The sequence below is a fragment of the Corvus moneduloides genome, chromosome 5 (assembly GCF_009650955.1).
Source record: "Corvus moneduloides isolate bCorMon1 chromosome 5, bCorMon1.pri, whole genome shotgun sequence".
NCBI lineage: Eukaryota > Metazoa > Chordata > Aves > Passeriformes > Corvidae > Corvus > Corvus moneduloides.
Genome location: NC_045480.1, coordinates 568,432 through 580,979, shown reverse-complemented (window position 1 = coordinate 580,979; position 12,548 = coordinate 568,432). Strand labels below are relative to the sequence as shown.

The 12,548-nt window shown below is 53.0% G+C and overlaps 1 protein-coding gene across 1 annotated transcript in view; it reads left to right on the top strand.

The window, feature by feature from the left end:
* Nucleotides 1-12,548, top strand: part of ALMS1 (ALMS1 centrosome and basal body associated protein) — a 52,711-nt gene that overhangs the window by 10,332 nt on the left and 29,831 nt on the right. The window contains exons 3-5 of the mRNA XM_032109106.1: nt 69-252; nt 8,338-8,440; nt 9,494-11,612. Coding sequence (XP_031964997.1) covers nt 69-252; nt 8,338-8,440; nt 9,494-11,612 — 2,406 coding nt within the window. The remainder of the gene's footprint in view (nt 1-68; nt 253-8,337; nt 8,441-9,493; nt 11,613-12,548) is intronic.

The following is a 12,548-nucleotide window of genomic DNA, read 5'->3' as shown; positions in this document are numbered from 1 at the left end:
AGTCAATGATTGCATTGTTTCAGTCTCATGCAGCTTTGATGGTGCTGGAGCAGCTTTTCCTCCCTCAGGGGATGGAGCCGTGGTTCCGGCTCCCAGCAGAAGCAGAGAGCAGCTGTTCCAGCGCTGCCTTGGACACCAGGCTGGGCCTGAGCTGCGGCAGGCAGGACCTGTCGGAATTCCCCACGCTGGAGGAAGGGCTGCTGCCCTCAGCAGAAGCTTCTCCTGGAGCTCCAGCCCCTGCCTCACTGCTGGGTATGTTCCACGTGCCAGCTGCTGCACAATTAACATTTTACTGTTCAGTCAATCCCTGACCTGGGTCTGACTTGACTTTAGTGAGAGATGAGGTTTGCAAGGTGTGTTTGGTGTAATTTTGTTGTCAAAGCCCACCTCAGGAGGAGGTGAAGGGTTCGTGTGCCCTCTGGGGATCCTCTAACAGTCAGCAGGTTCCTTTTGTCTCAGGTGAAACTTCACTCTTGTTTTCCTGTGGAATTAAGAATAAACCTGAGTGCAGCTTCCACCCCCGGCAGTGCCCAAGGCCGGGCTGGACAGGGCTTGGAGCAGCCTGGGACAGTGGGAGGTGTCCCTGCCCGTGCAGGGGGTGGAATGGGATATCTTTGAAATCCCTCCCGACCAAACCATTCCATGATTTTTGTTCCTTTGCTATCACTGGTGTTTGGGTGCAGTTTATATTGCTGCCACCGAGACTTTCCAGTTCTAACACGTTGGCTTCAGCCAGGTTCACTGTCTCGGTTGCTGCTTTTCACATCGAATCCCAACAGCTCAGTTAAAGGTGGGTTTGAGAAATTCCAAGATGTAAAATTTCACCTTTTTGCTCCATTGGCTCCTTTCGTTTTCACATGGACTCGGAGCATCCTGGTAAATCTGTGGTAGCTCCAGCTCAGTGGGAACACAGAAATGCTGTTCCTCAGCCCAGAGGGGCTCTTTGGGCATTGATCCCTCTGCAAACCCAAGAGTTCCCTTCCATTTGTGACTCACCTTTCCAGGACGTGACTGAGGCACGAAGGTGCCTCTAAAGCTGCTGCCACCACACCGGTGGTGTTTCTTCACAAACAAACAAAATTACTGAGAGGCAAATAACACAATTGTGATATTTTAAAATAAACCTTCTGTGCTTACAGTTAACTGCAAGCTCAGCTGTGCAATTTGCCATTGCTTGTGTCACCTTGCCTGTGTGTAGGCTGCTTTTTGGGGTTTTGTTTGGAAGTTAAAGCACCCCTTAAGGGCATGGAGTTGAAACTGCCTCGGGAATTGCCTCGTAGCAGCTCCTGAGGGTTTTATGAATTTGATTTCTTTTTTTTAATGCAAAGCTCTTGGTCATTTTCATCAGTTTTTGTGATGATCTTGCTCCATCCTTTGTGAAGGAGCCTCTGAGAGGAGAAGGAACATCTTGGGTGGATTCTGGTTCATCCCAAACCCTCTGAGGCCCGAGGCTCAGTCCCTCCCACTGTGGTCTCACCCCGATGGCTGCAGCTGTCCCTGGTGTCTCTGTTACATTTACTGCAGAGACTAAGCTACGTTTGGGTAACTTGGATTATCTGGTTCAAAGAACTTCTGGTTGAGCCTCTGGACTGATTTGTTTTCCATAGGCAGGTGGTGAGGACAGGGGAGCATGGAGTGAGTTCCTGTTCTGTGTCGCAGCACAGACAGGCTGGTAAGGGCTGAGTTCGTTCACAGCTGGTTAATTGCTGACTGCTGGGCCTTTGGAACTACTTGGGAGATGTTTTTGAAGAGTTTTTCTCCTTCATGAAAGGAAAACCATTCTTGAGTGTCTCAGATTTGGGTCTGCAGGCGGCTTGGTGATGAAAAGCTGTGTGTGCACCCCAGGGAGTTGGTTGATAGTGAATAAATCCCCGTTTTTGTAGGAAATTGAGGGTCAGGACAGATCTCAGAAAGGGGGAAGACATGGAAGGCTGGCCATGCTTTGTCCTTGCCCACATCCTCTGGGCAGGATTCTTGTGATTCATGTGTTTTACAGCCCTTTTCCCCCATTACTGCTATTTGCAGAACTGGAAACCGTTTAATAAAGAAAAACTTCTTGATATTTGTCCAGCTTTGTGTTTCCAGTGCAGCTGGAATTAAGGAGCAGGCAGAAGGCTCTTTGATGTGATAAAAGATGCAGAGCCCTCTCCTCTGCTGCTGTTTTCTCTATTGCTCTCCAGAGATGTGCCAGTGGCTGCAGCTTTGTGCGTGCACTGAGTTCCCAGGTAGGGGAGGAGAGGTGAGAGGGGAGGAAGCCATGGCTGCAATACTCATTTATTTCTCCTTCTCCTCTTCAAAAAGTGCCTTGGGTTCAGCGCCAGGCGGAGTGGCAGTGGCAGTTGTACCGAGATGCTCCTGCTGCTCTGTGGAACAGCTTGACAGAGCCAAGGCTTTGTTTTTGTTTCGCCTTCCTTTTTTATCCCCCCAAATGGCAGCTTGACTGTGGCATTCTGACTTGTCAGGAGGCTGTGAGAAAAGGAACAGGCCCAGCTTTGCCTGCTCGGTGAGCCTGACTGGGGAAGCTTTTGACCTTCAGAGTGACAGCAGGAAAAATCCCTGTTTTGACACGAGATGCTCTGGGAGAGCGGGGCTGACGTCACTGCTGCTCCCAGCCTGGGCATCTGCTGCCAGCCCGGCTCTGGCTGGGCACAGCGAGCCTGGATCCCCCTGAGCGCCCCAAATGTGCCAGCAGGATCCTCCTGAGCACCCCAAATGTGCCAGCAGGATCCTCCTGAGCACCCCAAATGTGCCAGCAGGATCCCTCTGAGCGCCCCAAATGTGCCAGCAGGATCCTCCTGAGCACCCCAAATGTGCTCCCTGGATCCCTCTGAGCGCCCCAAATGTGCTCCCAGGATCCTCCTGAGCGCCCCAAATGTGCCAGCAGGATCCTTCTGAGCACTCCAAATGTGCCAGCAGGATCCCTCTGAGCACCCCAAATGTGCCAGCAGGATCCTCCTGAGCACCCCAAATGTGCCAGCAGGATCCTTCTGAGCACTCCAAATGTGCCAGCAGGATCCCTCTGAGCGCCCCAAATGTGCCAGCAGGATCCTCCTGGGCGCCCCAAATGTGCTCCCAGGATCCTCCTGAGCACCCCAAATGTGCCAGCAGGATCCTCCTGAGCACCCCAAATGTGCCAGCAGGATCCCTCTGAGCGCCCCAAATGTGCCAGCAGGATCCTCCTGAGCACCCCAAATGTGCTCCCTGGATCCCTGTGAGCACCCCAAATGTGCCAGCAGGATCCTCCTGAGCACCCCAAATGTGCCAGCAGGATCCCTCTGAGCACCCCAAATGTGCCAGCAGGATCCTCCTGAGCACCCCAAATGTGCCAGCAGGATCCCTCTGAGCGCCCCAAATGTGCCAGCAGGATCCCTCTGAGCGCCCCAAATGTGCCAGCAGGATCCTCCTGAGCACCCCAAATGTGCTCTCTGGATCCCTGTGAGCACCCCAAATGTGCCAGCAGGATCCTCCTGAGCACCCCAAATGTGCCAGCAGGATCCCTCTGAGCACCCCAAATGTGCCAGCAGGATCCCTCTGAGCACCCCAAATGTGCCAGCAGGATCCTCCTGAGCGCCCCAAATGTGCCAGCAGGATCCCTCTGAGCGCCCCAAATGTGCTCCCAGGATCCTCCTGAGCGCCCCAAATGTGCCAGCAGGATCCTCCTGAGCGCCCCACATGTGCTCCCAGGATCCCTCTGAGCGCCCCAAATGTGCCAGCAGGATCCCCCTGAGCACCCCACATGTGCTCCCTGGATCCCTCTGAGCACCCCAAATGTGCTCCCTGGATCCCTGTGAGCGCCCCAAATGTGCTCCCTGGATCCCTGTGAGCACCCCAAATGTGCCAGCAGGATCCCTGTGAGCACCCCAAATATGCCAGCAGGATCCTTCCTGGGCGCCCCAAATGTGCCAGCAGGATCCCCCTGAGCACCCCACATGTGCTCCCTGGATCCCTCTGAGCACCCCAAATGTGCCAGCAGGATCCCTCTGAGCACCCCAAATGTGCCAGCAGGATCCTCCTGAGCACCCCAAATGTGCCAGCAGGATCCCTCTGAGCGCCCCAAATGTGCCAGCAGGATCCCTCTGAGCGCCCCAAATGTGCCAGCAGGATCCTCCTGAGCACCCCAAATGTGCTCTCTGGATCCCTGTGAGCACCCCAAATGTGCCAGCAGGATCCTCCTGAGCACCCCAAATGTGCCAGCAGGATCCCTCTGAGCACCCCAAATGTGCCAGCAGGATCCCTCTGAGCACCCCAAATGTGCCAGCAGGATCCTCCTGAGCGCCCCAAATGTGCCAGCAGGATCCCTCTGAGCGCCCCAAATGTGCTCCCAGGATCCTCCTGAGCGCCCCAAATGTGCCAGCAGGATCCTCCTGAGCGCCCCACATGTGCTCCCAGGATCCCTCTGAGCGCCCCAAATGTGCCAGCAGGATCCCCCTGAGCACCCCACATGTGCTCCCTGGATCCCTCTGAGCACCCCAAATGTGCTCCCTGGATCCCTGTGAGCGCCCCAAATGTGCTCCCTGGATCCCTGTGAGCACCCCAAATGTGCCAGCAGGATCCCTGTGAGCACCCCAAATATGCCAGCAGGATCCTTCCTGGGCGCCCCAAATGTGCCAGCAGGATCCCCCTGAGCACCCCACATGTGCTCCCTGGATCCCTCTGAGCGCCCCAAATGTGCCAGCAGGATCCTCCTGAGCGCCCAAATGTGCTCCCTGGATCCTTGTGAGCGCCCCAAATGTGCCAGCAGGATCCCTCTGAGCGCCCCAAATGTGCCAGCAGGATCCCTCTGAGCGCCCCAAATGTGCCAGCAGGATCCTTCCTGAGCACCCCAAATGTGCCAGCAGGATCCCCCTGAGCACCCCAAATGTGCCAGCAGGATCCTCCTGAGCACCCCAAATGTGCTCCCAGGATCCTCCTGAGCACCCCACATGTGCCAGCAGGATCCCCCTGAGCACCCCAAATGTGCCAGCAGGATCCCCCTGAGCGCCCCAAATGTGCCAGCAGGATCCCCCTGAGCACCCCAAAGTGCTGATTTATTGCCAAATGTTGTGATCTGTGGGCTGTGTGTGTGTCTGTATATGCACATTCACTTTATTAATCTGGGTATACAAAAGGTTGGCAATGTCTGGTTTTGACAGGTTTTTTTTTTTCCCCGATTATTTTCTGCTCCTTTCCTTAGCCCTCTTTGTTTCTTCATTTCCAAAGCACACCCAGTTTTTATTGTGTGGGAAAACCTTTTCTTTAATCACTCCTGATTTTCAATTTAGCTTGAAAATACATTTTCATTCGAAGTGGAGAAGTTAAGCTGAAAATCAGAAAAGCTTGTTTTCCTCTTCCCTTGCATGACTAAAAATAAGGTGCCAGTTCTGCTGCATGAAGTGTGCCATGATGGGAGCTGACAGGTCTGATTTGATAACTGCAATTAGTATTATTTGTTCACTAATACCATTTTAAATAGAAAACAAGATTTGGGAGGGGACAAAGTCCATCTGACAGAGCTGAGAGAGTTTAGATTCCAACTTACTTAATGTTTCTTAAAAGACATGGGTTTCCATCCTTAATGCAATTCTGTGTCCAAATTAATCTGCTCAGTATTTCCAAGTGTAGCAGCAAAAGATCTCTTGGAGTAGATGTGCACTGAATGGAGCAAAGGCCTTGGGAATCCTGTGAGCTCCCAGTTCATGGCTGGGAACAGGGAATGTGAAGTCCAGGCTCTGTCAGCCCCAGCCCTGAACACAAATCTCTCTGTTCTCTGTGTGTCTGAGAGAAACGGGAAGCAGATCCCAGGGAATCAGCCCAGTCTCCTATTCCTGACTTTAAATCAGGATTCAGAGTGTGATTGAGTCCCACCATTGCCCCGACGCCACCATTGCCCCGACGCCACCATTACCCCGATCCCATCCCTGCCCCGATCCCATCCCTGCCCCAGTCCCTTCCCTGCCCCGACGCCACCATTGCCCCGACGCCACCATTGCCCCGACGCCACCATTGCCCCGATCCCACCATTGCCCCGATCCCACCATTGCCCTGATCCCACCATTGCCCGAGTCCCGTCCCTGCCCGAGTCCCGTCCCTGCCCTGATCCCACCATTGCCCCAATCCCACCATTGCCCCAATCCCACCATTGCCCCGGTCCCGTCCCTGCCCCGGTCCCGTCCCTGCCCCGATTCCATCTCTGCCCCGATGCCACCATTGCCCCGATCCCATCCCTGCCCCGATCCCATCCCTGCCCCGATCCCATCCCTGCCCCGATCCCATCCCTGCCCCGATCCCATCCCTGCCCCGATCCCATCCCTGCCCTGACCCCACCATTGCCCCGATCCCATCCCTGCCCCGATCCCATCCCTGCCCCGGTCCCGTCCCTGCCCCGATCCCATCCCTGCCCCGATCCCATCCCTGCCCTGACCCCACCATTGCCCCGGTCCCGTCCCTGCCCCGGTCCCGTCCCTGCCCCGATCCCATCCCTGCCCCGATCCCATCCCTGCCCTGACCCCACCATTGCCCCGATCCCATCCCTGCCCCGATCCCATCCCTGCCCCGGTCCCGTCCCTGCCCCGATCCCATCCCTGCCCCGATCCCATCCCTGCCCCGATCCCATCCCTGCCCTGACCCCACCATTGCCCCGGTCCCGTCCCTGCCCCGGTCCCGTCCCTGCCCCGGTCCCGTCCTTGCCCCGGTCCCATCCTTGCCCCAATCCCACCATTGCCCCGGTCCCGTCCCTGCCCCGGTCCCGTCCCTGCCCCGGTCCCGTCCCTGCCCCGGTCCCGTCCCTGCCCCGGTCCCGTCCCTGCCCTGATCCCATCCCTGCCCCGATCCCATCCTTGCCCCAATCCCACCATTGCCCCGGTCCCGTCCCTGCCCCAGTCCCATCCTTGACCCGGTCCCATCCCTGCCCCGGTGCCATCATTCCCATCAGGGGGTGCTCTGAGCCCCAGTTTTGGTTGTGCCCTTTGGTGAAACAGAGCCCTGAGGAGCTGCTGTGTTATCAGGGACTTGTCCTCACCTTGCTCCTTAATTCCTTGGCTCTGTCCCTCTGTGCCGGTGCTGCCATTTTCTCCTCTGCTGCTTTACACTTTCACGTGTGTCAGAATTAATTTTGTCATCCAGCTCTGCCTTCCAGTCCAGATTGAACCCTCTGGAATAGCTATTTAGACCTGTTTTTTAAAGCTACATCTCATTTCCTTTCTCTAAACTTCCAAAAAAGCATTTTAATCATATTTGGTATTGCAAATTCAATTATTTCTATCTGTGTAATTATCCTCTCGCTACCTAGAGTTCTAAAGTAATTAAAAATGTTAGTTGGAAGTATTAAATTAAGAATTAATAAGCAAGGTTGCCTCGTGGTTGGCTGCCCCTTGTCAGGTGATGCAGTGTGGGCTGGGGAAGCCTCGGGGTGGAGCTGATATAATGAAAACTGGATTTTTTTTTTTGTGTATAATGATCATTTTGTGATGTGATTGTGCTCCTCTAAGAGGTGCAGACTGTGGCTTGTCTGGGGTGGTTGGAATCTAATGAGCCTGGATTAAATAAATGGCATTTCTGGGTTAGGAAGTCATGCCCTTGGCCACAAATAGCTCTTTTCCTTTAAAAATAAAAGCTTGCTTGAAATACTAGGAGTGTTTCTTTGCACCCATCAGACATATGTGTAGTTATTTACACTCCTCAGATACCTTAGAGTTTAAAAAAGGAGAGAAAAGATCCCCAAACATACAGTTATATCTAACCCTCCCCTGATAATTACCTGTGTGTTGTAGTTGTTTTTATTCTTGTGCTGTGAACCATTTCCATTTGTTTTTGTAAGCAGTGAACTGGAGAAAAATCCCCAAGTACCCCAAAGAGCAAAGAAATACAGCATAGAAACTAAAATGTATTGCTGCAGTAATCATGGCTGTCTGCTAAGTTTGATTATTACTTTATCTTGAATCTGTAAAGAAAAAAATGTCAGGCAGCCTTTGCTGGAATCAGAATTTATGGGAGAACAGAGAGTAGGGAAGGCACCATTGGATCCTTGGTTTGTAAAGAAGCAAAAGGGGATGGGATAAAATCCCTGTGGACACCCCACCTGGAAATCAGGAGAGAGGTGCTGCCTGGGGTGGAACAGGATGGGGATGGCACAGAAGGAATTTTAGGGTAAGTTGGGGATGGCAGTGCCAGGAGTGAGTGGAGGCCTGGATTTGGTATGGGGTGAGAAAGCTGAATTTAATCCAGGAGGGATTTAATCTGGATTTAATCCAGGGGCTGTGGGGGTGGGACTCCTTCCCCTTCCCTGCAGCTGGGATCTCTGGGGCTGTGAGGCTGTGCTGCCAGCCCTCACTGCCCTGCTGGTGTTTTTCTCTCTCCCAGATGTCCAGGAGAGCAGATTCTCCCCCTGCCTGCCCCTGCTGCTGAGCCCAGCCCGGGACGAGACGTTCCTGCAGGGATCCCAGATGGATTTCATTGCCCTGAGGTGGGCTGGGGTTCCTGGGGCTGGTTCTTTCCCTGAGTGGCCGGGATCTGCGTTGGATAGTTGGATAATGGCAGTTTCTGGGCGCAGAAATGTGGGGGTTACACTGGTTTTGGGGTGTGTGGAGAGAAGGCACCTCTGGATTCTGCCTTCAGAAGAGTTGGAACAAGGGAAAAGCAGGACCAGGCTCTTCTGAGCTTGTCATGCTGAGGCACCCAGGGAAAATGGGAAAACGAGGAACTCCACCCTCTTCAACATCTCCGTTGCTTTCTTAGACTCTGGAATAAACGTAATGAGATTTTGGGGACAAAAATCAGAGTTTTGTATTTACAGGAGTGAAACATCCACGGACAGTGTTGTGATTTGGGTGTGCTGGAGCAGTATGTGTGATTTAAAATACAAATTTGGGTTAAAATGCGTAAAGAAAGAGCTGTTTCAGTAAAAGGCTTTGTCTCCTTCATTTCAAGGCTCTCCACTTGCATGCAGTAATATTTAATAGGGTTTGAGGGTATGTTTAATATAAAGAAACTATTAATTAAGTGATCCCCAGTAGGAGTATCAGAACTTTATAGGAATTTGTTGTTTATCTGAGACCTGGCTGCTTTTTGTATTTATTTATAAATATATTTATTATTTGAAAAATAACTGAGATAATGAACTGAAGTAGGTGATTTGCATTAATAAACCACAGGCAAGCTGAGATATGTGTAAGTACATACTGCATGTTTTGCTCAGCTGATTTTATTTATTTATTTAATTAATAACAGCCTGTCAGTAAAAAATATTTCAGCCCTAAGCAGGGTGAAAAATATTGCCATACTAAGAAATTGATATTGTTATAATATTATTTTTGAGCCTTTATTTTATAGATTTTTGGTATTTCTTTACATTCCTTCAGGTTTTGCCCCTTTAAGGGATGTGTTTGTGTATTTATGTGCATTTATGTGAGTGTTGCTAACCCCCAGTTGTTACCTGAAGTTCTTTTGCCTCTGATTTAAACCAGAGATGTTGAAACAAAAGATGTGATCAGAAATTCACCTGTCTTGCCCCTTCCAGAGGAATCCCGGATGTTTCTGGAGCATCCCTGGAGCGTTCGGAGCCTTCCCACGTCCATGGAAGCGCATCCCTGAGGGACGCAGCCCCTCCCAGAGAGCTCTGCGCTTCATCCCAGCACTGCCATCCCGTCGGACCCGCGGATCCCGGAGCTGCTTCCCAGAGCTCCCTGTCTGGGGAGCGCCTGGGCAGCGAGGAGGGGGCCGGGGACAGAGGCACCGAGCAGGAGGCAGCGGTGCCCCGGAGCAGGGGGCATCCAGCACACCCCGCTCCAGAGGAGGTGCTGGGAAAGGGGCTGGAGCGGCCCTGGAGCACAGCCGGGAAGGATGGACTCTCCCCCCCTGGCAGTGACGACCCAGCAGCTGGGTCTGAGCTTTCGGAGAAGGACAAGGAGTCCCCAGGGCAGGAGGAATCCTCGTCCTCGGGAAACTCCTCCTACACAACAGCACTGACCAAATTCTCAGAGAGGAGTGAAGGGGGGATGCGGAAGGAAAAGGTAAAAGTGCTTGGGAGTGAGGCAGGAGTCCTGGAGAAGCAGGAAAAAGGAAAGAAGATGCCTGAGCTCGATTTGCCAAACAATTTCTCCGATGGCTTGAGGAGAGGCCATTCTAAAAACTCAGGTGCTCAAGACGTTCTTTGTGCAGCGACTCCCGAGCCGGGCAGAGGAGTGCTGGAGGAGCACGGAGTGGAGCTGGAGGGCTCTGAGGGCTTGAGGCTCAGGGCTGCTCCTGGGGAACTGCAGGGAGCTCTCCTGGATCATCAGCAGGAGCAGCCATCAGGGAGACTGGGGCGAGAGGAGCTTGTCCCTGCTGTGGCAGGCACCGGGGCCTGGGCACCCAGGCAGCCACAGGGGCCGGCCACGGACACAGCTCCGGGCACCGAGGGGTCCCCGGGGGGAGCAGGGCCTGCGGGAGGCAGGGATGAGCTGACTGGCTCGGACTTCTCCATCGAGAGCGGCCACAAAGGCACGGAGATTTCCCCCTCCTTCAGTCTGGGGGCTGAGGGCTCGTTCTCCGTACACCTGCCTCATCCCAACTTCCAGTCCACTCCGGGGATATTCCTCAAGAAAGCTGGGAAGGCAGAAGGACGTGGAGTCCTGGTGATCCCTTCGGACCTTCAGGCCTCTTCTTTGTGTTCAAATGAAGAAACCTCAGGGAAGCCCCCTGCCCATACCCCTGGATCCCTTGGGAAGCAACATCGTCCCCAGAGTGCTCCGAAAGAAACGTGTGAACATTTCGAGTCCTTGAAGCCGGAATCCCCCCACCCTGGCAGGATCCAGTCCTTCCCATCGCTGAGTTTCATGGAGAAGGTGGGAGCTTGGAACATGAGCCAGCCAGAGGAGGTTCCTGACGCCGTGAGCTCCGGTGTCCCAGCTGGGCTTCCTCCTGGAAGGAAAGCCTCCAGTGCACTTGCCATGGCTCCAAGCAGTATTTTATCGGTACAGAAAAGTCTTAGAGATCCCCAGGACTGTGCTGCTCCTTCCTGCAGGGAGGCAGGTTCTCTGGGAAGTTTGCACTTCCCTCACACAGAGCCGCTGCCTGCCCCCCGTCTGAGCAGATCCCGGTCTGACAATGCCGTGAATGTTCGCAGCAGGAGCAGAGCCTGGGCTGGAGTTACCCCAGCAGCAAACTCTGCAGAGGCCCTGCAGCCTCCAGGAGAGAAGAGTCCTGCCTTGGGAGAGTTGGACAGCACCTCAGGAGGCTGCACGACACCAGAGGTTGTTCCTGGATCTCGTGGTGAGGATGTGGAAAGCACCGCAAGGCGAAGCTCAGCCCCAGCTGTGTTTGTGTCCAGTGTTGCTCAGCTCCCTAAAAAGGATGGAAGCTCCCCAGCTGATGAGCACAAGGATTGTGATGCTCAGGAAAATCAACCCCTCAGCCTAAATATCCCCACTGGACACAACATCATGGACAGCTTTGGAGCCATTTCCCTGGAGAGTCTGGATGTTCCTGTCAGTTCTGGGGAGCCTCAGGGGGCCCTGGGCTCTGCTCGGGGCTCTGCTCAGGGCTCCCTGGTGGTGCCCAGGCCCTGCCCCAGTGCAGGAGGGGACACTTCCATCCCTGCTGGAGCAGTGCTGGAGACTCCAAAGAAAGAAGAGTTTAATATTGAAGAAAGGATCCCAGTAAGTTTGGTTCTAATTTAAACTCTGGTTCCAGAGTTATCCATTTCTTTTCCCATAGTTATCAGGTTTTTTCCCCAGAGTTATCCATTTCTTTTCCCATAGTTATCAATTTTTTTCCCCAGAGTTAACCATTTCTTTTCCCATAGTTATCATTTCTTTCCCCAAGTTAACCATTTCTTTCCCCAGAGTTATCCATTTTTTTCAGTTACACTTTTTTTTCAGAGTTTTCCATTTGTTTGTCACATTTCCATTTTTCCCCACTGCTCTTTTAGGAGAGGTTTTAGTCATTACAGCCAAAATAAATGGTTTTACACAGGGCTGTGCTACAGTGAATTTCATCCATGATACTGGTTCAGCTTATCTTCAATAGAGGTGGGAAATATTAGTAATATTTAGTAATATTTGCTTTGGCCAAAGAAAGGGTTGGATATGGGAAAGGTGCCTTGTCTTTCCCAGGGACAGCTGAGTGTAGGGGAGCAGAAGGAACAAGAAATGGGAGCTGGTGGCTCTTTCAGAAGATCAGGTTCTCATGATCCAGATGTGAGGTTCAGACTCAGGTGCTGAGTGAGGAGAGCTGAGCTCCACCCCCCAGCTCTGCAGGAGCAGCAAAGCCAACACAGCTCCTTGGAAATGAAATTCCTTTTTTCCCTATGAATTCTCATTTTGCTTGTTCACCTTGTTCCAGTTTCTGAGGCCTCAATTCTGAATTCTTGATGTGTTCCTCATAAAGGACCTTCAGAGCTTCTTCATCCCTTCCCTGCTTTCCATCCTGCCTGGCTAATCCAGATTTCCCCGTTTGCGGGGCTGGAGGCAGTGGAGAGCACTGGGCAGCCATGTGAAGCGCAGTAATAGCTGTTGGGGGGTAGAGCAAATGAGATGCAGATTTATGGTAATGACAAACATGTAATTATGCTCTGAGTAAGAGGCTGCTCCTCT